General features: G+C 41.0%; 1 protein-coding gene across 2 annotated transcripts in view; it reads left to right on the top strand.

Moving 5' to 3' along the window:
* Positions 1-25940, top strand: part of VPS39 (VPS39 subunit of HOPS complex) — a 250264-nt gene that overhangs the window by 207657 nt on the left and 16667 nt on the right. For both annotated transcript variants that reach the window (XM_040412082.1, XM_040412081.1), the window contains exons 21-23: positions 14356-14401; positions 20544-20693; positions 22499-22633. In XM_040412082.1, the coding sequence (XP_040268016.1) occupies positions 14356-14401; positions 20544-20693; positions 22499-22633 (331 nt within the window). The remainder of the gene's footprint in view (positions 1-14355; positions 14402-20543; positions 20694-22498; positions 22634-25940) is intronic.

Genomic DNA, 25940 nt, shown 5'->3' with positions numbered 1-25940 from the left:
TCCGTCGTCTGAGCTGCCTGCCGGATCCGCCGATCAGTGTGACAACTGACAGCATTTGTAGACAGATCCGGGTGCGGATCCGTCTAGAAATGCATTGCAAGAACGGATCCGTCTATCCGCTTGTCATGCGGATGAACGGATCCGTGTGGAAGTCTTTTTCACAGTTTTCATGGTCTGCTCATGCGCAGACCGGAATTACGGATCCATCCTTCAGTTGTTTTGCAATGCCGGATCCAGCAGGCAGTTCCGTCGTCGGAACTGCTTGCCGGATCACTATGCTGCAAGTGTGAAAGTAGACTTAGTCCGGCGACCTCTCGCCGTGCTGCGCCGGAGCTCCGCCCCGTCCCCATTATAGTCAATGGGGACGGAGCGGCAGTCCAGCGGCACGGCCAAATAGCGGAAGGGCGGATCCGACAGGGTGAACAGCCTGTCGGATACGTCCTGCCGCTAGTGTGAAAATACACTTACGCTAGTGTGCAAGTACCATTAGCAGTATCTGTATCTAAGCAATATCTATATTATTCAAATATATATTCAATATGGATATTGCTTAGAAAAATATATATATATTGGTGGCAGATATGGATTATGTATAGCTGAATCAATAAATATGATGTACAATTATTTATTTATTTTTCACAGGGGGTGTTCAATGTGGAATGTGTACTAGTGGGGGGGGAACAGGGCTGTAAGAACGATCCCCAGACGCAGAGGGGAACGGGTACAAACTGTCACCTCTAGCCCATGTGAGTGCAGGAGCGATAAACATACCCTGCTCCCGGAGAAGAGATCGCCTCAGCTCTGGTATGTACTGCGCATGAGCGATCGCATACCATCGCCGAGGCAGTGTTAGAAGAGCTGGAGAGGGGCGGGCACCAGAGGCTCTGACGTCTCGTTTACAGAGCCTGGCCACTCCCTCAAGCAGGGAGAAGCCTGTAAACGAGACGTCATCACCAGAGCCGACTTGCTGACGTCGGGGGTCACAAGTGATTTGAAGAAACTTTCAATGGACCATAATAAGAGTAAGTAGAATTAATTTATTTAAGTCGGATAACCCCTTTAACCGCCTCCGGACCGCCTAACGCAGGATCGCGTTCCGGAGGCGGCAGCTCAGCGCAGAGTCACGCATATACGCGTCATCTCGCGAGACGCGAGATTTCCTGTGAACGCGCGCACACAGGATCGGAAGGTAAGCGAGCGGATTTCCAGCCTGCCCGCGGCGATCGTTCGCTGGCAGGCTGGAGATGCGATTTTTTTAACCCCTAACAGGTATATTAGACGCTGTTTTGATAACAGCGTCTAATATACCTGCTACCTGGTCCTCTGGTGGTCCCTTTTGCTTGGATCGACCACCAGAGGACACAGGCAGCTCAGTAATAAGTAACACCAAACACCACTACACTACACTACACCCCCCCCCCCCTGTCACTTATTAACCCCTGATCACCCCATATAGACTCCCTGATCACCCCCCTGTCATTGATCACCCCCCTGTAAGGCTCCATTCAGATGTCCGTATGTTTTTTATGGATCCACGGATACATGGATCGGATCCGCAAAACACATACGGACGTCTGAATGGAGCCTTACAGGGGGGTGATCAATGACAGTGGGGTGATCAGGGAGTCTATATGGGGTGATCACCCCCCTGTAAGGCTCCATTCAGACGTCTGTATGTGTTTTGCGGATCCGATCCATGTATCCGTGGATCCGTAAAAAACATACGGACGTCTGAATGGAGCCTTACAGGGGGGTGATCAATGACAGGGGGGTGATCACCCCATATAGACTCCCTGATCACCCCCCTGTCATTGATCACCCCCCTGTCATTGATCACCCCCCTGTAAGGCTCCATTCAGACGTCCGTATGTTTTTTACAGATCCACGGATACATGGATCGGATCCGCAAAACACATACGGACATCTGAATGGAGCCTTACAGGGGGGTGATCAATGACAGGGGGGTGATCACCCCATATAGACTCCCTGATCACCCCCCTGTCATTGATCACCCCCCTGTAAGGCTCCATTCAGACGTCCGTATGTTTTTTATGGATCCACGGATACATGGATCGGATCCGCAAAACACATACGGACGTCTGAATGGAGCCTTACAGGGGGGTGATCAATGACAGGGGGGTGATAACCCCATATACACTCCCTGATCACCCCCCTGTCATTGATCACCCCCCTGTAAGGCTCCATTCAGACATTTTTTTGGCCCAAGTTAGCGGAATTTATTTTTTTTTTTATTACAAAGTCTCATATTCCACTAACTTGTGACAAAAAATAAAATCTCACATGAACTCGCCATACCCCTCACGGAATCCAAATGCGTAAAATTTTTTAGACATTTATATTCCAGACTTCTTCTCACGCTTTAGGGCCGCTAAAATGCCAGGGCAGTATAAATACCCCACATGTGACCCCATTTCGGAAAGAAGACACCCCAAGGTATTCCGTGAGGGGCATATTGAGTCCATGAAAGATTGAAATTTTTGTCCCAAGTTAGCGGAAAGGGAGACTTTGTGAGAAAAAAAAATCAATTTCCGCTAACTTGTGCAAAAAAAAATAATTTCTATGAACTCGCCATGCCCCTCATTGAATACCTTGGGGTGTCTTCTTTCCAAAATGGGGTCACATGTGGGGTATTTATACTGCCCTGGCATTTTAGGGGCCCTAAAGCGTGAGAAGAAGTCTGGGATCCAAATGTCTAAAAATGCCCTCCTAAAAGGAATTTGGGCCCCTTTGCGCATGTAGGCTGCAAAAAAGTGTCACACATGTGGTATCGCCGTACTCAGGAGAAGTTGGGGAATGTGTTTTGGGGTGTCATTTTACATATACCCATGCTGGGTGAGATAAATATCTTGGTCAAATGCCAACTTTGTATAAAAAAAAATGGGAAAAGTTGTCTTTTGCCGAGATATTTCTCTCATCCAGCATGGGTATATGTAAAAAGACACCCCAAAACTCATTGCCCAACTTCTCCTGAGTACGGCGATACCAGATGTGTGATACTTTTTTGCAGCCTAGGCGGGCAAAGGGGCCCACATTCCAAAGAGCACCTTTCGGATTTCACAGGTCATTTTTTACACATTTTGATTTCAAAATACTTCCCACACATTAGGGCCCCTAAATTGCCAGGGCAGTATAACTACCCCACAAGTGACCCCATTTTGGAAAGAAGACACCCCAAGGTATTCCGTGAGGGGCATGGCGAGTTCCTAGAATTTTTTATCGGAAAATGATGATTTTTTTTTTTTTTTCCTTACAAAGTCTCATATTCCACTAACTTGTGACAAAAAATAAAAACTTCCATGAACTCACTATGCCCATCACAAAATACTTTGGGGTGTCTTCTTTCCAAAATGGGGTCACCTGTGGGGTAGTTATACTGCCCTGGCATTCTAGGGCCCTAATGTGTGGTAAGTAGTTTGAAATCAAAATGTGTAAAAAATGACCTGTGAAATCCTAAAGGTGCTCTTTGGAATGTGGGCCCCTTTGCCCACCTAGGCTGCAAAAAAAGTGTCACACATCTGGTATCGCCGTACTCAGGAGAAGTTGGGCAATGTGTTTTGGGGTGTCTTTTTACATATACCCATGCTGGGTGAGAGAAATATCTCGGCAAAAGACAACTTTTCCCATTTTTTTTATACAAAGTTGGCATTTGACCAAGATATTTCTCTCACCCAGCATGGGTATATGTAAAATGACACGCCAAAACACATTGCCCAACTTCTCCTGAGTACGGCAATACCAGATGTGTGACACTTTTTTGCAGCCTAGGTGGGTAAAGGGGCCCACATTCCAAAGAGCACCTTTAGGATTTCACAGGTCATTTTTTACACAACTCCTTACCACACATTAGGGCCCCTAGAATTCCAGGGCAATATAACTACCCCACAAGTGACCCCATTATGGAAAGAAGACACCCGAAGGTATTTCGTGATGGGCATAGTGAGTTCATGGAAGTTTTTATTTTTTGTCACAAGTTAGTGGAATTTGAGACTTTGTAAGGAAAAAAAAATAAAATAAAATCATCATTTTCCGCTAACTTGTGACAAAAAATAAAAAGTTCTATGAACTCACTATGCCCATCAGCGAATACCTTAGGGTGTCTACTTTCCGAAATGGGGTCATTTCTGGGGGTTTTCTACTGTCTGGGCATTGTAGAACCTCAGGAAACATGACAGGTGCTCAGAAAGTCAGAGCTGCTTCAAAAAACAGAAATTTACATTTTTGTGAATTTACCCAAACCATTTTTTTTTTACCCAAACCATTTTTTTTTTTACCCAAACTTTTTTTTTTTTTATCAAAGACATGTAGAACAATAAATTTAGAGAAAAATTTATATATGGATGTCGTTTTTTTTTTTTAAATTTTACAACTGAAAGTGAAAAATGTCATTTTTTTGCAAAAATTTCGTTAAATTTCGATTAATAACAAAAAAAGTAAAAATGTCAGCAGCAATGAAATACCACCAAATGAAAGCACTATTAGTGAGAAGAAAAGGAGGTAAAATTCATTTGGGTGGTAAGTTGCATGACCGAGCAATAAACGGTGAAAGTAGTGTAGTGCAGAAGTGTAAAAAGTGGCCTGGTCATTAAGGGTGTTTAAGCTAGGGGGGCTGAGGTGGTTAAATCAGACCGAGCTGTGCTTAGGCCATGTGACGTCATTGGCCTAGGGGAAGCTGTGAGAAGGCTAATTGGTGGGGTCCCCACCGTTCAGATACTAATGACCTATCCACAGGATAGTTAAAGTCTTGGAAAGGGGCGTGGCCTAGCTGCCAAGCAGGATGGAAACATAAGAACTTGGCTCCAGCACATAGCAGACTTCCAATGCTCTGGATCAACTCGCAGGATAACAGGCCGAACTGGATGGACAAATGTCTTTTTTCGGCCTTATGTACTTATGTAATTTACTATGTAAATTAAGGTGTTAGTTTATGGAAAGATTTGTTTGAGGGAAAAATGGCATTTATACTTATATTATATACTATGTTACTAAAGCTACTGACACCCAGGGACTGCTCTTAAATCTTTCTGCCTACCAGGGCACAGCCTTCATAATGCCTAAGGAGAAGCTCGTGGCCAAAAATAAAAACAGCCAAGCTAAAATACTTTTTGTCCTCCCATGCTCCGGAACAGCTCCAAGATGGTGACGGCACGTGTCTGCAACCTCCTTCATCCCAGCCTATGGCCCTGTTGGCACCTCTAGAGAACACTGCGGTGGGTGAGCAGGTGTAGGTCAGACCCTACGCTGCATTCTGGGCCTGGGGATGAAAGTGGCAGGGACTTTTCTTTATGACTTGTGGAGGGAGCTGGGAATGTGTGGGCGCACTCATGGTGCTCGCTCTTCTTCATGTGAAGGTAACACTCTTTCCTCCAACTTCTCTACCTTTCCGTAGCTCAGAAACGGAGTTCACACCTGCCACAACAAAATGAAGATCATAAAACACAGGCCGCTAGCATTTCCCCTGTAGAGGTGGGGCATTCAATGGTTAGAGATTACATATTTCAAAATTTTATTTATATGGTTATTTTAGAGGAAACCATGAAACACATTCTAATGGTGTTACCCAGTTCTCTACAATGTGACCTAACAAAACTAGTGCAACCACTGAACGTCTCTATACAACAGATGGAGGAAAGGGTACACCATGTTGAAACAAAAATGGGTGAAGTGGTTCGCTCACATCAGGAGCTGAGGAGGAAGACCGATCTCAGCAAAACAATGTGAAATTTCAGGGTATACCTGAGTCTGTTTGTCAGGCTAACCTCAAACCTCAATCTAAAGTGTTGCCTCCAATTTTCTTCCCCCGCGACCAAAGCCTTTGCACTTCCAAAATGACATACACAGAGATGTGAATGCTAGAATTCACTTCTACCCAGTTAAAAATTATCTATTTATATGTAAATCTATCAGCAGCAACAGTGCAACCATAGAGACAATTCCTCCCCCATTACCTTGTTGCTTTGGAAACATAAAATTTCCTATAAATATTACCAGATCCACGCCGATTCTCTCTGTAGCTTTCTCTAAAAGGTAAGTGTATTCCCTTCTCTGGGAATCCAGCTCCTACTCCTGATCATTTTTCACGGGCATATCTTCCTTCCAAGGTTGTTCTGTCACTCTTTCAATGGAGCACCAACAACAGCAGAAAAGTATCTTTGTGCCAAATCCTCAATAAGAAAGATCACCCGAGTATTATATTATTTACCATAAGTACACAAAAACCCTACAAATCCTCCAGAAAGACCAATTATTTCGGGAATACATTTTTACAACAATACGTGAAATTGGCCCCTTCTTATTTGAAAGATACCGAGGAGGTATTGAAAATGGTGAGAGATAACAGAACATTTTCAGAATACTTGTATCTAGTAACAGTCGATGTAACGTCGCTGTACACAATAATTCCTAAAGAAAAAGGAATAGGAGCAGTGAAAGTCCATCTGGAAAAGGGTGATGGCTTAAATATAGAGCAAAAAGAATTTCTTATGGAATGTATAGTTTTTTTTTAATCACTTTTGGTATGACAATGATTTCTATCTGCAGACTAACGGAACAGCACTGGGGACGAAATTCGTCCCTGGTTTTGCAGTTTGTTCATGACATACTAGGAAAGTATTTATGTAGATCCTCTATTGAAGAGAAGAGAAGCAAATAACCAGCTAATACTCTGGAAAAGGTATATAGATGATTGTGTGTTTCTTTGTATACATTAATAACAATCACTTGGGCATAAGGTTTGCAGAAAATATAAGTTCCCAATCCGTCAGTTTTCTGGACCTAGAAGTATATGTGGAAGATGGAAAGCTATATACTAGAACCTTCTTCAAGCCAACAGAAATGGTTATTTAGATGTGACTAGATGCCATTATAAACCGTGGATAAAAAAAATGTACCAAAAGACAGTTTCAAAGAATATACAGAAATTGCACAAAGCAGGAGGAATATCAAATCAAAAACAAAGCCATATCATAAATGAAAGATTTTAAGAAAAGGGCTACAAGGCAGAGGATTTGCAAAAGTATATGGAGGAAGTAGAGAGAAAGAATAGCGAGACGATGATAAAAAGAAAAATGATAAAAAAGAAAACAATTAAGAAAAATTTAGATATACGTTTATGATGCAATATAATAGTAATCATGAAAAAATATAATAAAACAAAATTGGAAGATGATAAATAATGATCCAGTCATAAGAAATGCACCTCCAAAATTCCCTCAATTTAACTTCAGAAGTGTGCCAACAGTCAGAAATTAATTGGTGCATAGAAATTTAGTAAAGAAAAGAAACTGCCTTTAATAAAACATTTGTTCACATGGTGTGGCTTTTACAGTGCATGCAAGAATAGGCAGCAGTAACAAAAACAGAAAGATAAGGAAGACAGTATTTCTTCAGCTGTGGGTGGAAAAAGTTTTAGGATTAAGAGAACTATCATGTGAAAGTTATGGGGGTCATACATGTCCTGGAATGCCCCTGGGGATTCCAGTATGTAGGAAGGACCCTCAGAAAACTAAAGATTAGAATACAGGAACACATCCGCAATATAAGAAAATGGTTGGAGACCCAGAGCGTTTCGGCACACTTTAGAAAATGTAATGAAAAAAACCCATAGGGGTCTCAAATTTATGGGGGTAGAGTTGGTGAAAAAGAAGTGGAGAGGTGGAGACCTAGTAAAAAATATTAACAAAAAAGAATAGATTTATAATATGCAGACCTTGCAGCCAAGAGATCTAAATATATAATATTAAAGGGGTTGTCCCATGAAAAATATTGTACAATTTTCAAACTAGCACCTGAATATGAATAGTTTTGTAATTGTATGTAATAAAAAAATTGTGCATAACCACTGAGTTATTCAATAAAATGTATCTGTATAGCGCCACCTGCTGTTTTTTTTCTTATTTCTTTGGACTGCTCACTGAGAAGGTCGTATATGCTCAGTTTCATCTTTTAACTGCATCCTGAGCTGTGATAGGGAGAACATATGATGTATAAAACCGCGGCACTTGGGTAAGTAGATAAATAATGCTTTTTCATTCTTTTTTATCCATCCAGGAAAATTAATAAATAAATAGACTAAGGCCAACGTTTCGGTCTCATCCCGAGACCTTGTTCACGGCCTAAAATAAGACAACAATTGTAGTACATGTATAGATATAGTGTATACCTTCCCTAAGACTAACTTATATTAACATAGAGACATACATTTTCATTACAGGTTCTGATTTTATATAATAGGATTCTTCTGACCTTTGTGTCACTCTCTATTACTAACGGCGTCTCTTGGGTATATGATGTCCAATCACTTCTGAGTTTCCACAAGTTATCTCTGCATATGAGTTTTTCTAATCTGCTGCATGTCTTAATATACCTGATCGTATCAATGTACTCTGATGTATATCTCCATTATCCAGGATTTTGTACAACTATATATGCAATCATGCTGATACATGTACTACAATTGTTGTCTTATTTTAGGCCGGGAACAAGGTCTTGGGATGAGACTGAAACGTTGGCCTTAGTCTATTTATTTATTAATTTTCCTGGATGGATAAAAAAGAATAAAAAAACATTATTTATCTACTTACCCGAGTGCCGCGGTTTTATACATAATACGTTTATTGGTTTTACCGCCGAGCACCGGAACATATTTACGGACTGCCGTCCAAACAACCTTTAAATAGGGAGAACATAGACACACCTCCTGAGCTGCAGCAGAAAAGACACTCCCCTTGAGCTTTCAGCTTGATATAAATCTAGCAGAGCAATGAATGTGGAGATCTCTGGAGATGATGGCTGGTTCTAGCTTTGTTAGAAAGAGATTATCATGTACTATATGATATCTGATTTTCATTTTTTACATTAGTCATGTGATAACCCCTTTAAATCAATTTGTATGTATTAGCAAAAGTAAACCGATGAGGCAAAGGCCCGACAATGCCATTTTATAGGTTAGGAGATTGGAGAAAGAGTTGAGAAGCTTGTTAAAGTGCATGACATCTTCACTAGACTGTAGTGGTACATAAGTAGAACATAGTAGCATGAGAATCGAGTAGCGATTTTGAGGACTGTGTAGTGAGGGAAATAAATCCTATTGGTACATATGATCAGGTGACCCCATTCACAAATATGAGTGGAGGAATAATATATAGAAGATGGAAGCCTCTAGATAGATGGAAGCCTCCATTAAGAGAAACATGAGAAGGTGTGTCTAATAGGAACTTCCTATTGATTATAGGAGACCCTATAGAATGAAAGAAAAAGGAAAAGCATTCTGGGAAAGCCGCCTGATGTATTTTCCTCCAAGATGCAGAGAGTTTTATTGTTTATTATATAAGCTGATATGGCCGAATATTTTTTTTTAAACATTTGCAATTTTTTTTTACATTTTTCATATACTTTTATAGTAATAAGGTTTTTGTAGCATTTCGGCATTATGGATCGGGAAAATAAATGCTGCCCTAAATTAAGTGATACGAAGGTTTGCCCCTGAATAAACTGAAGCGAAACCCAGGTTGGGCATATTTGGACTTTTTGTGATTGAAAGAGTGACAGAACAACTTTGGAAGGAAGATCAGACCGTGAAAAAAGACCAGGAGAAGGGGCTGGATTAACGGAGAAGGGAATACATTTACCTTTTAGAGACCGCTGCAGAGAGAATTTGCGCGGATCCGGTCATATTTTGAATTGTGGCTTCGATAGAGGGATTTGTGGCCTATCCTCAGCTGAATCCTGCAGTCTGCCTGTTAGTGTCACATAATAATGCACTCCATGTAATCAATACTCTTGAGGAACGATCATCACTTTTTCAACAGTGGAACTTGCAGCCTACACTTCTTATGGCAAAACCACAAGGATGACCACGCGTAGTATAGAAGACGTCTGTCAGACTGTTCGACCCCACAAGCATACAAACTGCTGAGGTATCACTTTAACATCTTGGGTATTGTACCCTTACCTTGGCATTCTTGTCTAAGACTCCCCCCCCCCCCCCTTCTTCATCTGCATCAGGCCTAGGACCATATTATATCTTTCATTTGTTCCATGTTTAGATGGGACTATTATTATTGTTGTTGTTACTAATTCTGTTTAGGACCCTGCCATTTTTCACCTTAAGGACCAGGCCATTTTTTGCAAACCTGACATGGGTCACTTTGTGGTGATAACTTTAAAACACTTTTACTTATCCAGGCCATTCTGAGATTGTTTTCTCTTCACATATTGTACTTCATGATAGTGGTAAAATTGAGTCAAAATAATTTATTTTTATTTATTAAAAAAATGCCAAATTTACCAAAAAGTTGGAAAAATTAGCAAATTTCAATTTCTCTACTTTTTTAATAGATATACCTCCAAAAATAGTTATTACTTTACATTCCCCATATGTCTACTTCATGTTTGGATCATTTTGTGAATGCCATTTTATTTTTTGGGGACGTTAGAAGTTTAAAAGCAAATCTTGACATTTTTCAGAAAATTTCCAAAACCCACTTTTTAAGGACCAGTTCAGGTCTGAAGTCACTTTGTGAGGCTTACATAATAGAAATTATATTCCAACACCTGATTCACTTGGACGTGCCAAGGTGTGTAGTCACACTCCCAAATACTGTATATCTCAAATTCTTTTGTTGACCGGGTATATTAGTTCATTAAAATATAACTTTTACTAGATATGCCATAAAGTTTTAAAGCGTTTAAAAAACACCAACCGACAGTGAGCAGATGGACTGAACTGCACACTACCTGCACATCCAACTAATTGCCCAAAGATAGAAAAGGGTAACTTACAGTCCTACCGCCTCCATACGTGTTCTTCTACCTGAATTTTCTCTACCACATGATTGTACTCAGGAGATCAGATATCTCTTGCTCACATGGGCAGTTCCTTGTGTCCAAAGGAGGTGTCTGCAAGCTAGCTAAAATATTAATTTGTATTCCCTCCGATCCAGTACTTTCTCTTGACACCTTCTGTACCCCCATCTTGTACAGCAGTTTTTTTTCCAGGCTTTTCATTCTCTGTTCTGGAAATAAAACATTTCCAAGAGTTATTTTCTAAAACATCTTGGCGTTCCATAAAAAAGATTGCTTAGTCACCCACCTGGATCTTGGAACGCTAAACTGCTTTGTGCATATTTGCAAGTTCCTGAAGAAATCCCTGCAGTCAGGGGTTGCATCATTAGAACATGGCAAGTTTCTGGCTTCCGCTGACATACACTACGTCTGCCCTCACATCATTGCCAAGTCCCACTAAAATGATGAAATGAAAGATAGTAAGAACTGCCCCAAAATGGCAAGACTTATCCACTAGAACAAATCCTTGCACACCTGAGGGGGGAGGAAGATCTTCTTATTCAAAAAGGTCATGAATCTGTTCCAATGAGCCAGAAATATATGCTGGAGAGGACACATGTGAGATTGGGCATAACGGATGGCCTCAAAGTTTGAGACCACCCTGCCCAATCGCCTCATACAGAAGTGGATGGAACAAGTAGTATTAATTTAAAGGACTAAAAAAATAGATTGAATAGACTCGATCTTGTCCATGGGAAAAACTATGGTCATTCCATTGTTGAAAATCATCCTCGGGAACACCATCTGCTGAGGCAGGGCAAGAAGAATGGCCTGTCTGGTTCATAATATAACCAAAACTTTTTCCATAGTGATCTTAAGGCTGAAGATATTGTCTTGGAGAAGTCCTTCACCATGAGGTCATCCAAGAATGGGTTCTTAGTGACAGTGGTTGCATATCTCAACTATCAACAAATTCCAAGAGCCATGTGAGAGTCCTCCAAAATTCTGCTTTGAGCAGAGGAAACTCCCCAGAGAAAAACTTCATCACCATGCTTGGGAACACCCTTTTGACTTTTTTGTTTTTGACCTTTACTAATGGCTTCCTGTACCAAAAGTTACTTTATCCTACCTACCTTTAAATGGTATGGCTGCTGATTCCAAGTTTTGAGGCCTTTCAGAGTCCGTTCTTAGGCAAAAAAACTTTTTGTATGGTTTAGCATACTATGCTCCCTCTTAACTCATCCTGGCGAAACCTGAAATATTTACCTAGATACTCTTCAAGACTGCTCCTTTAAACAATTGCATTACACATCACATAGGTCACCTTTTCTGTGGTCTGTGGATCACATCTATCAAAAAGATCTCTGAATAAACTCCCTCGATTGCAAATCCCCTTTTTTGTGATCCTCAGTTGTATGGTGGTGCTAAAACATTCCACCTTAAAAGGGTTGTCTGGGTTCAGAGCTGAACCCGGACATCTCCCCATTTTAACCCAGGCAGCCCTTCTGATATAAGCATTGGAGCATTTCATGCTCCGATGCTCTCCCTTGCTGTTTTGCGCAGGTTATTTTTTGCTTGTTTTCACACTGCTAGGCGGAGGCTTTTGGATAGCAGTGTTGCCGGTGACATCAACGGCACTATGGGTGGGCTTTAGCGCTGCCCTAGCCGTTTTACAGGCTAGGGCAGCGCTAAAGCCTACCCATTAGTGCCAGTGACATCACCAGGCTCACTGCGAGGTGGAGGCCTCCACCTAGCTTTCCCCATGGAGAGCCCAGTATGTCCCCAGATCTCCAAAAAAAAAAAGACTTTGCCCTGCACAATTCAGTGCAGGGCAAAGGAGAGCATAATATTTGGAGGGCTGCCTGGGGGAAAACAGGGATATATCCAGGTTGAGCTCTAAACCCAGACAACCCCTTTAATAAGAACATAGTCCCCCCTCTCCGTCTGCCCTTCTCCCTCACATTCAGGCCTCATGCACACGGCCGTGTACCACGGCCGAGAGCGGTCCGTGGTAACCCGGCCGGGATTCCTGTTCAGAGCAGGAGCGCACAGCGTCATTGGTTGCTATGACGCCGTGCGCTTCATGCCGCCGCTGCTGTACAGTAATACACTCGTATAGTGTATTACTGTACAGCAGCGGCTGCATGAAGCGCACGGCGTCATAGCAACCAATGACGCCGTGCGCTCCTGCTCTGAACAGCAATCCCGGCCGGGTTACCACGGACCGCTCTCGGCCATGGTACACGGCCGTGTGCATGAGGCCTCACAGAAGCATTTTCTACGAGTCCTGATGGTATTTGGGCTGTTTGGATTTACATTGCTGCTACAGAGTTCTTCGAATTTTATGTATATTAAGTAATTTGCTCATCACTAGTGACCACCCAATCCATGCTGGCCACTGGGGCATCCTGGGTGGTATCCCAGGTGTGCAAGGCTGGCACTCATTCTTAGGTGCATACCTATACTTTATACCATAGCATCCTCCAATGCCAGCCTGGGCTGCAAGAAACTCCAAGCTGTGGTGTGCTTGGCGTACTGCATGGCAGCTGCTTTCTCTTGGTGTTGACTACCCTCTGGGACTCCTTTAGGTCATACTATGGTACTGTCTACCCTATTAAAATCATTCTCCCAATGAATTCTTCGGGGGAACACGATTCCATTAACTGTCTGGTTTATCAGGTGTCCTTTCTTTAGAGTTTTTTTTTTTTGTTCTTCTAGAGATTGGAAAATATGTTGGTTCCTGGTTTATTCTATGTTGGTTTTCTTTCTTAGTTGCTGCTTTTCCCTGTGGTAATTAGTATAGCCTGCATAGATTGAGCCAACACTTTTTTTGAAAAGCATTGAACCTCTCTGATAATTTCTTACATGAACTATACTGAATAGCCATCATGATACAACAATGCATGAGGGATGATTAAAATGTTATAAAATAGTTTATTAGATGTTATGCAGGTGAATACTGATCACTTCATATTATTTACATTTCAATATCAACCTTATGCAGCTTTACAGGATAGCAGGCTGAACTGTATGGATGGATGTCTTTTTTTTCAGTCTTACAAACTGTTGCTATACAGCATAACACTTTGAGAGCCATTTGGTGTGGTAACTGACGTCCAATTTTCTTACATCCTGAGCAAGCAGGATCTATTTTTGCACTCAATGTATTGGCCAGTTCATTACTTGATGTACAGTTTAAAACAACCAATTGGGGAGCAGGCAAAGGAAGAGGAAGGGCACAAGAATGCAGATGATTTACAATCACAAGTCTAAGAAAAATGAATGTAATTGTCAGCGTCAAAATTACTGAAATGGCTAGTTCAAAATTTACTCCTATTAGTATTTCCTTTTGATTATTCCAAAACTGCAAATAAAAGTGTGAAACGTGAAATGTATTTTATACTGGATTATGATGGCAAGCTAACATTAATGGTTATGGTTGCAGGAGTGTATTTACTGTACAGTACTTGCTCACTTGTAAGCCAACAGCATGTTGTTTTTTTATTTGTCTTGAATTTGTTTAAAAGGGGGGTTTATCTCTTGTATTCCTAGGTACTGCCACAAACATTATGATTATGCCAAAGGTGGCAACAAAGATGTAAGTACAATACATTATTGTTGCCACTAATCAACCAATTATTAGTATGTGTATACCCTGTAAATGCTTGGCATGTGAATGCCCTCACCCTAGAAATGAGGTGATATTATACATGTATAATACAACCCCAATTCCAAAAAAGTTAGGACACTGTGTAAAATGTAAACAACAACAAATGTAAATCAAAACAACGTGAATTTGAAAGATTTTTGAATGAATAAGCATACGCAGGCTACGTGAATAAATATACTAAGTGCGATAACACAAACAAATCATACTGAATAATAAAAAGTAAATAGACATCACTAGCCTAAATATGCAACATGTAATATGGGGTAGCACTTCGGTCGCCATGATTTAACACATGGATGACACCCCAGGGTGTACTTAAGATAGGGCAAATCAATACTTACATCCTACCTATAATGAAGTCTTCAATGGAGTGAATGTGTGTCACAGAGTCTGTCTCTGAGATCACTCAGGAATGTGGTCTCATCAGCACAATGCGGGATGGGTATTAGATTCCAAGTCACATCATAACACAGGATGGTAATAACGAAAGGGAACATAATTACAGGGACAGAACCAATCAGTATTTGAAAAATACCCTTACAATATACCATATTTTATTCACAGAAGATCATAGAACACATATCAGATGTTGAAAGTGAGACATTGAACTATTTCATCCAAAAAATTAACTAATTTAGAGCTTGATGTCAGCAATGCATCTCAGTTGGGACAGGGCCATGTCTACCATTGTGTAGCCTCCCCTATTCTTTTAACAGTCGGTAAAAGTCTGGGAGGTGAGGAGACCAATTGCTGGAGTTTTAAGAGTGGAATGTTGTCTCATTTCTGTCTGATGTATGAATATAGCATCTCAACATTCCTCTGTCTTTGACAGATTTTTCATTTTATGACGCACCAAATGTTTTTTGTTGGTGAAAGTTCTGGACTGCAGACAGGCCAGTTTAGCACCTGTACTCTTTTTCTGCAAAGCCATGCTATTGTAATGGTTGCAGTATGTGGTTTAGCATTGTCTTGCTGAAATATGCAAGACCTTTTCTGAAAGAGGCATTGTATGGAAGGGAGCAAACCTCTATATACTGTTCAGAATTGATAGGACCTTTCCAGATATGCAAGCTGCCCATGCTATAAGCACTAATTCACCCCATACTATCAGAGATACAGGCTTTTGAACGGTGCATCCATAACAAGCTGGATTTTCCCTCTCCTGTCTGCATGACAGAGTGTCTGTGGCTTCCAAAAATAATTAAAAATTTTGATTCATAAAACATTTTGCCTCAGTCCATTTTATATAAGCTTTGGCCCAGAGAAGATGGCAACGTTTCTGGATTGTGTTGACATACAGCTTCTTCTTTGCAGGATACAGCTTTAACTTTTATTTGTGGATTGCTTGGTGAATTACGTTCATAGACCTGTCCTGAGCCCATGCAGTGATTTCTAGTACAAAATAATGTTTTGATGCGGTTATACCTGAGGGACCATAGATCATGAGCATCCAGTATTAACTGCTTGCTTTTTCCCCTGCGCATATGGATTTCTTCAGATTCACTGAAAATGTTGATGATATGTACAGTCGTGGCCAAAAGTTTTGAGAATGACAAAAATATTAGTTTTCACAAAGTTTGCTGCTAAACTGCTTTTAGATCTTTGTTTCAGTTGTTTCTGTGATGTAGTGAAATATAATTACACGCACTTCATACGTTTCAAAGGCTTTTATCGACAATTACATGACATTTATGCAAAGAGTCAGTATTTGCAGTGTTGGCCTTTCTTTTTCAGGACCTCTGCAATTCGACTGGGCATGCTCTCAATCAACTTCTCTGCCAATTCCTGACTGATAGCAACCCATTCTTTCATAATCACTTCTTGGAGTTTGTCAGAATTAGTGGGTTTTTGTTTGTCCACCCGCCTCTTGAGGATTGACCACAAGTTCTCAATGGGGAGTTTCCAGGCCATGGACCCAAAATGTCAGCGTTTTGGTCTCCGAGCCACTTAGTTATTACTTTTGCCTTATGGCACGGTGCTCCATCGTGCTGGAAAATGCATTGTACTTCACCAAACTGTTGTTGGATTGTTGGAAGAAGTTGTTGTTGGAGGGTGTTTTGGTACCATTCTTTATTCATGGCTGTGTTTTTGGGCAAAATTGTGAGTGAGCCCACTCCCTTGGATGAGAAGCAACCCCACACATGAATGGTCTCAGGATGCTTTACTGTTGGCATGACACAGGACTGATGGTAGCGCTTTTTTTCCAGATGCCCCAAACAATCAGAAAGAGGCTTCATCGGAGAATATGACTTTGCCCCAGTCCTCAGCAGTCCGATCACCATACTTTCTGCAGAAGATCAATCTGTCCCTGATGTTTTTTTTGGAGAGAAGTGGCTTCTTTGCTGCCCTTCTTGACACCAGGCCATCTTCCAAAAGTCTTCGCCTCACTGTGCATGCAGATGCGCTCACACCTGCCTGCTGCCATTCCTGAGCAAGCTCTGCACTGGTGGCACTCCGATCCCGCAGCTGAATCCTCTTTAGGAGCCTTCTTAACAAGAATTGAACCTCTTTCCTTGAAGTTCTTGATGATCCTATAAATTGTTGATTGAGGTGCAATCTTAGTAGCCACAATATCCTTGCCTGTGAAGCCATTTTTATGCAACGCAATGATGGCTGCACACGTTTCTTTGCAGGTCACCATGGTTAACACTGGAAGAACAATGATTTCAAGCATCACCCTTCTTTTAACATGTCAAGTCTGCCATTTTAACCCAATCAGCCTGACATAATGATCTCCAGCCTTGTGCTCTTCAACATTCTCACCTGAGTTAACAAGACGATTACTGAAATGATCTCAGCAGGTCCTTTAATGACAGCAATGAAATGCAGTGGAAAGTTTTTTTTTGGGATTAAGTTAATTTTCATGGCAAAGAAGGACTATGCAATTCATCTGATCACTCTTCATAACATTCTGGAGTATATGCAAATTGCTATTATAAAAACTTAAGCAGCAACTTTTCCAATTTCCAATATTTATGTAATTCTCAAAACTTTTGGCCACAACTGTACTATAAATGGTGGAATATTGAAAGTCTTCTCTTACACAATTTTTTGATGCAGTTTTTTTACAGATTGGTGAACCTGTGGCCCTCTTTGCTTTTGAGAGACTCTGCTTCTCTAATATGTACTTATTTACCCAGTCATTTGACTTAATAGTTAATTGCTCCTCCAGCTATGTTTTTATTAGTACCACTTACTTTTCCAGTATTTTGTTACTCCTCTCCCACCTTTTTTGGGATGTGTTGCTGCCTCACGTTCTAAATTAGTAACTTTTTGTCATAAAATGTTGTAAAATGTCTTACTTTCAGCACATGACGTGGTTTATGATCTATTGTGAATAAAATGTCGGTCTATGAGATTTGCAAATCATTGCATTCTGTTTTAATTTGCATTTGTTTACATTTTACTCAGTGTCCCAACTTTTTTGGAATTGGAGTTGTAAAAAATACAGCTGTATAGTAGATTGAGAAATTATTTAAACAACCTTGAACCAAATTTGTGGTTCTTCACTTTGTACTATGTTTAAGTGCATAAAATATATAGACAAAATAGGACCGACAAAGTTGTGCAGTTGTTTAGTATGTACTGTAATAACAAATAGGTGCTTTGTTCTACAGTACACTGACTGTACTGACATTAAATGTGTTTGTCAAATAAATTCCTAAAAAATATGCTGGAGTAAGTGCCAGAACAGAAAATTTGCTGTAGCTATGAGCTGGCATATATTTGCACTATAATTAAGGCTACTTTCATACTAGCGTTAATAGTTTCCGAAATTGAGATCCGTCATAGGGTCTCAATACCGGAAAAAAAACGCTTCCGTTTTGTCCCCATTCATTGTCAATGGGGACAAAACGTAATTGAACAGCACGGAATGCTCCAAAATGCATTAATTTCCGTTCTGATACCAGAGAGCAAACCTCAGCATGCTGCGGCTTGCTTTCCGTCCTGGGATGCGGAGCATCCATGGGGACGTATCCGTTTTCTCTGACACAATAGAAAAACGGATCTGTCCCCCATTGACTTTCAATGGAGTTCATGAAGATGCGTCTTGGCTATATTAAACTTGATACAGCCGGATACGTTCATAACGGATGTAAATGGCTGTATTATCAGTAATGGAAGCGTTTTTGCTGAACCCTACTTTCAAAGCTAGTGTGAAAGTAGCCTTACACCAGTTTCTGGCATAGATATAGTAAGGCCCCTTTCACATGGGCGAGTATTTCGCGCGGATGCGATGCGTGAGTTGAACACACCCGCACTGAATACCGACCCATTAATTTCTATGGGGCTGTTCACATGAGCAGTGATTTTCACGCATCACTTGTGCGTTGCGTGAAAATCGCAGCATGCTCCTCTTTGTGCGTTTTTCACGTAACGCAGGCCCCATACAAATGAATGACGTTGCGTGAAAATCGCAAGCATCCGCAAGCAAGTGCGGATGCAGTGCGATTTTCACGCGCGGTTGCTAGGAGACTATCGGGATGGAGACCCGATCATTATTATTTTCCCTTATAACATGGTTATAAGGGAAAATAATTGCATTCTGTATTCAGAATGCTTAGTAAAACAGCGCTGGAGGGGTTAAAAATAAATAAATAATTTAACTCACCTTAGTCCACTTGATCGCGTAGCCGGCATCTCCTTCTGTCTTCATCTTAGCTGTGTGCAGCAACAGGACCTGTGGTGACGTCACTCCGGTCATCACATGATCTTTTACCATGGTGATGGATCATGCGATGACAGGAGTGAGGTCACCACAGGTCCTGTTGCTCCACACAGCTAAGATGAAGACAGAAGGAGATGCCGGCTACGCGATCAAGTGGACTAAGGTGAGTTAAATTTTTTATTTTATTTTTTTAACCCCTCCAGCGCTGTTTTACTATGCATTCTGTATTCAGAATGCTATTATTTTCCCTTTATAACCATGTTATAAGGGAAAATAATACAATCTACAGAACACCGATCCCAAGCCTGAACTTCTGTGAAGAAGTTCGGGTTTGGGTACCAAACATGCGCGATTTTTCTCACGCGAGTGCAAAACGCATTACAATGTTTTGCACTCGCGCAGAAAAATCACGCGTGTTCCCGCAACGCACCTGCACATTTTCCCGCAACGCCCATGTGAAAGGGGCCTAAATCTGTTGGGCTTCAGGAGGCCCGTCCTCTTTTTTTTTAAATGTTCTGTGAGCAGCGTAAAATTATGCTTGCACATACTTTTTGATTGCAGATTGCTATGGACGACTGTTTTTCATATAAAATGTACTGGTTGGTTGATGACAGCTCTGCTTGGTTGTCATGGCCAGCCCAAGCTTCATTTTGATGTAAATAATAATAAAATGTGCATTAAAACTGCAATCCAATGTTTTGAAAAAATGTAACAGTATTGTATGTGATGTATTAAAGGGAACCTGTCACCTCCAAAAACCATACCAAGCTGCCAGCAGTACCTTAAAGTAACCATCAGTATGTTTCTAAAGATCCTATTCTTCCTCCGGCCAGATGCACCAAAATCTTGAAAAACAAACTTTATTCCCCTGCATGCGCTATGTAACAGCAGAGTTTGAAGTGAGGGTGGCAGCAGCCTCCTCGCTTCATGTCAGAATAACCACGCCCCTTTCCCTGCTCCTTCTCCTCTGATTGACAGCCGTGCAGGTGAACGTTCTGATGCGCACTCACACCGCGGAGCCTGCAAATTGAGCCGTTAAAAACTACCTAACAGCGGTATACAGCAATGTGCAGGCACGTTAATAGAGATGTCAAGGCGCATGTCTGAGACTTCGGCTGGCTTTGCTCAACATCCGAAAACTATCTGCTGTCAATCAAAAGTGAAGAGGCAGGGAAAGGGGGTGTGGTTATCCTAACTTGAAGCGAGGAGGCCGCTGCCCCCTTGACTTCAAACTCTGCTGTTACATAGCGCGTGCAGGGGAATAAAGTTTGTTTTTCAAGATTTTGGTGCATCTGGCCGGAGGAAGAATAGTATCTTTAGAAACGTAATGCTTGTGGTTTGGGAGGCGTTTTTTAGGTGACAGGTTCCCTTTGAAGACGACTTTTTGCCTTCATATTTTAGGTCTATTTATCTTTGATCAGAATGTACCTTTCTCCACCTGATGTGCATTGTCTGGGTCCAATTAAAATTAAACTGGAAGAGCCAAAGCCAAACATTGCTGCTGCCTTAGCTGTGTTGGAGCAGCATCATGCAAAACTGAATACAACTAAGGTAAAGAACGTCACTACTCAGAACGGTAAATGAAGCATGTTTGCCTCCCATCAAATAAGAGAATTAAACTCACAGATTTTAAAGGGAACCTGTCACCGGGATTTGGTGTAAAGAGCTGAGGACATGGGTTACTAGATGGCCGCTAGCACATCCGCAATATCCAGTCCCCATAGCTCTGTGTGCTTTTATTGTGTAAAAAAACCGATTTTATACATGTGCAAATTAACCTAAGATGAGTCCTGTACGTGAGATGAGTCAGGGACAGGACTCATCTCAGGTTAATTTGCATATGTATCAAATCTTTTTTTTTTTTACACAATAAAAGCACACAGAGCTATGGGGACTGGATATTGCGGATGTGCTAGCGGCGATCTAGCAACCCATGTCCTCAGCTCTATGCCCCAAATCCCGGTCACAGGTTCCCTTTAAATTCATTTAGACAACACGATATAGTAGGAAGGTGGAAAAAATTCCAAATGGGGTGGAATTGGAAAAAAATGCAATTCTGAAACGGTGTTATGGGTTTTGTCTCTACATCTTTGCCTTGCAGTAAAACTGATCTGTTACCTTCATTCTCTATACCACATTTATATAGTTTTTCTTAATAAAAAATACTAAAAATAACTTTGAAAAGAAATATATTTTTTTTCTTTTCATCGCCACATTCTGACCCCCATAACTTATTTTATAGTTAAGTGTGGAGGCTCATTTTTTGCGGGATAATCTGTAGTTTTTATTGATACCATTTTGGTATGAGTGACTTTTTGATCACATTATATAAATTTTTTTTGGTAAGTGAACCAATTTACCTCCCTACTCCATCTAAATTTACTGAAGTAAAGAATATTACAGTGAACTGACTTTCATTTCTATATAAAAATAAAAATAGTGATCTGGACTACTTATCTGCAGTACTAAGCATAAATTACTGTAGATAATAGTCCAAAAACAGGGTGACAGATTTTCTTTAAGAGCACCTACTTCTGTTTGATCTCACAGTGCTTGTAATGGACTAAAATAAGGATTTTCATTGTATTCTACATACTTCAACTGATTAAAGGGAACCTGTCATCCACTAACGGCAGAATAAAGTAGAGACATGTGAGTTGATTTCAGCAGTCTGTCATTTGTAAGTTAAAAGTAAGTGGTTGCCGAGAACCAACATCACAATCATTGCAGACTGGGGCGGGTTATTCAGGAATTCTTGCTCTCCCTGCCCACCTGCTGATGACTGACAGGCTTCTACCTAGTTTTCTCCCTTTCTGTCTAGGAGAGAACTGCCAATCATCAGCAGATGGGCGGAGAGAGCAGGAGATTATGAATAACCGTGACTCTTCTCAGGGAGATTTGACTCTTTTCAAGGCCTGGGCTGCAATGATTATGATGCTGGTTTTCGGCAACCACTGACTTTTAGCTCATGAGTGACACACCGCTGAAATCAGCATTTCTGTCACTATTTTATGCTGCCCTCAGTGAGTTCATGACAGGTTCCCTTTAAAGCACTGTTTTTCTTTTGTTGGTCCAAGGCTCTCAAATTATGATATTTTTTCCTAATAATGCCAATAAAGTGTTGCCAATAAAGGTGAAGTTCTTATTGCACCCAAACCCCGCTCCTTTCTGTCCCCAGACCCTTGTTCCTTTATTTCTGCCTGGCTTAGAGAGGGGCTATAAATTATAGCTGAAAACTATCAAAATGTATCTTCGTATGAAATCACATTGATAAATCTTGCATCAGTGTGGCACATGTTTACTACAGATTTTGAAACCATTTTGACAAATTAATTTTACATTTTGATTGTGTGCAGGCCATAGACTTATTACCAGCAAACACAGAGATTCGAGAGATCCAGATCTTTCTGGAGAAAGTATTGGAGGAGAATGCTCAAAGGAAGAGATTCAATCAAGTTCTGAAGAATCTACTGCATGCTGAGTTTTTGAGAGTAAGTCCTCAATCAAACACAGAAAGGACCTACATTTCCAAATCTATATGCTTTCTAGAACTCTTTGTGTTGGCACGTTTTAACTTTTCCTGCAAGGGTTTATGGACCGTTTTCACACCACTGATATGCACCAGTAAAACATGAAATACAAAATAAGAGATTCACATTATACTTCATACCCATGTATTTTCTGAAGGAAGTAGACTCCTGGCACTTTGTAAAAATGCCACCCAGCATACACATGGCGCCTCAGTGCAATTTTGCATCAAGTGCATTGTGGCTAAAAGCATGACGTAAGCAGAGCCTAAATAGCTTGTATTCAGCTACCAGCAGTCCCATAGAGATGAATGGAGCAGCCGTGGGAATTTATTTGGGAGGGGCCCATGTTATTCAAGGTTCTGGTTCTCGTGATTTATTGATAAAGGTCCCCCACCCTGTGCCAGCTGCACTACGTTTGCAAAGTTGGAATTGTAAGATCTTGTGTTTTTTAGGGAGCATATAAAACACGAGTGCTAGTAGCAATAACTCCAGTATGGTTTTAATCTGAAGTTGGATGGAGGACAAGCAGGTCACCATGCACCTTTCTATATATAACATAGTGTTATCCATTTAGTTTAATGGGGTTGTCCGGGCTTTTACTATTGATGACCTATCCTCAGGATAGGTCATCATTATCAGATCGGCAGGGGTATCGGACCGCTGACCATAGACAGCAGCAGCAGCCAGGAAGAGAGAAGGGAGACGGCACATGCTCACTGTCTCCTCATACAGCTGATCGGCGGGGGTGACGGGAGTCAGACCCCCGCACAATCTGATATTGATGACCTATCCTGAGGATTGATCATCAATAGTAAAAGCCCAGATATCCGCTTTCAGAATATATTTGGTTGAATATAGTTGTTAAATGACTATTTGAACCAAACATTTTGAACCAAAAAATTTTAGCTACAGGGCCCTTTGAGATTTGTGTACTCCCTTGGCCATACAATAACAATATAGAACATGGTGGCATACAGACAGCACCATTGGCATGATGGTAGCAACCATACAGTATGGAACATGATGGTAGGCACACAGCAGCAGTGGCATGATGGTGCACAGTCAGCTTTGGCTTCTATTCATTGGCCTCAGCTGGAGGTGTGTGAAAATCCTCACAGATGCATGATGCTTTGTTCATTTTGACAAAAGTTTTTACACTGACAGAGGACAACTTTATTCTTTTGAGTGTAACAATGTCATGTGCCATGCTGAAAACCCTTTATTTTTTTTATTTTTATCATATCTTTTTATTGAGTTTTATACAAAAACAAACACAATGCACATCATGTTTACAGTGTCTAAAACAGTTTAGACATATTAGTATTGTATTGACATGACAATCATAATTGACCCATAAGTATTAATCAAGTGCAAGCCCACAACTGACCCCCCCCCCCCCCCCCCCCCCCACCCCTCACGAGGCAATCACAGTAACAGTTGGCTGCCAGAGATCAAGGAAGAAGAGGAGAACTAAAGATGCAGGGTTGGCTCCCTGAAGAGAAGGAGAGTGAAGGGGATCCCCTGGGGTAGTAGCAAGGCCCAATTATCAGCACATATCCTTAGTTAGATTTAGGTATACACCACAATGTAATAACTCCAGGTTCCCTAGTATCCTAATTAATGAAAAGATAGTGGGTGAGCACTCAAGCACTTGGACTTAATAAAATTTAATTAAATCAATTTATTGATACATGTATTGGTCATAAAATCTATTTAAGATAAATATAAAACATAACATAAAATGTAATCACCAATGGGGATCAATATGCTGGATTTTCACACTTGACATAAAGTGTTTGCAATGTCCAAGCAGTGTGGACTGACACAGCAGGTGGCTGAGCACAAATGTGGTAGGTGCTCACCAATAGAAATCAATATGCTGGATTTCCACACTTGACATAGAGTATTTGCAATGTCCATGCAGTGTGGACTGACACAGCAGGTGGCTGAGCACAAATCCACTAACCGAGTGTCAATTCAAAGTGTCAATTCTCAGATAAGATTATCCATCCTTATCCCATATATCAAATACATCAGGCACAGGTGAATAGCCAAGGTATGATTAGGATGGTAATACTTGTCTCCTCCGCAAGATTTTCGATGCAGTAGGTTTTGTCACAAGCTTAGTAGCTATAGGTATTAGTCATACCTTCCAATGAGAGTCAATACTTTGGGGAGGGATGGTTCTTACCTTCCTTCCTATCCACACGAGTAGCAGGTGGTGCAGGTTAGTGCCGGCGTCACACTTCAAACTGTTCGCGCTGGTTATCCCGAACTAACGCGGGAGTTGGAGCGGGACTTGGTTTGTCCGTGCTTGATGATCCTCCGGCTGGAACAAAGAAGTTACCTCTTCGGTCTGTGTTTGTTTGTTCCTGTAGAATTGACTGCGGCTGCAGTTACAAATAGCGTGGCCACGCTAATGATCACGGAGGTACTGCTCACAGGTGTCCCGTCCAGACGCGTTTCGGGAATTAGCCTTCCCTTCCTCAGTGGTGCCTTGACACCTGTATGCCTCCACCTTTTATATCCCAAATGACACACCAAAATTGTGGATTCCTGGATTTCCGTTTTGGAATGCGTTTTCCCGTTTCTCTGCATGCGATATTCATGCGGTTTAGTTGGACATATATGCGTTTTTTATGCTATATGATTCTGCTCTTATATGTGGACTTAAAATAAGAAAGCATTTTGTTATATCTAGTTATTTAACAGAGACATAGCATCTTTCATAATTATTTCATTAACAATAATACATTCTATAATAACCATGTTAGTTCAGTTTTCTCTTGTTCTGACCGTCCCAAAGATGAACATATATAGTAAACTGTGAATAATCTCAATATAAATACATAAAATACATAAAATTCATAAAATATTTAAAAGTAAAATAAAATGAACCATGAGTATGTCATATTGGATATGTCCAACAGAACATAATTGAATATTTAATGGGGATCTAGTATGGACCCCAGAGACATGATCGACCATCATATTGAAATATTGTCCCATTTGTATCATCGTCAATTCCACTAGTCAAGGCTGATTACAATGACAGATGAATGCGAAATAGAAGTGCAACACGAAGCATATTGATTGAATGTCATATTGATTGGATGTATGGGGGCTGGGGGCCCCAGACCGAGTCCACGACGCAGTGTCGGTAAACGACCCAACTGCGGCGTGTGAGTCGGATATGGGGCACCCAGCCTACAAGAATCCAAAAATCTCGATCTGCATTTAAGCCGGCTGGTAGCATTGATCCGAACTC

Source organism: Bufo bufo, chromosome 11, assembly GCF_905171765.1.
Source record: "Bufo bufo chromosome 11, aBufBuf1.1, whole genome shotgun sequence".
In the NCBI taxonomy this organism is placed as follows: Eukaryota; Metazoa; Chordata; class Amphibia; order Anura; family Bufonidae; genus Bufo; species Bufo bufo.
This window is presented reverse-complemented; position numbering and strand designations above follow the sequence as displayed.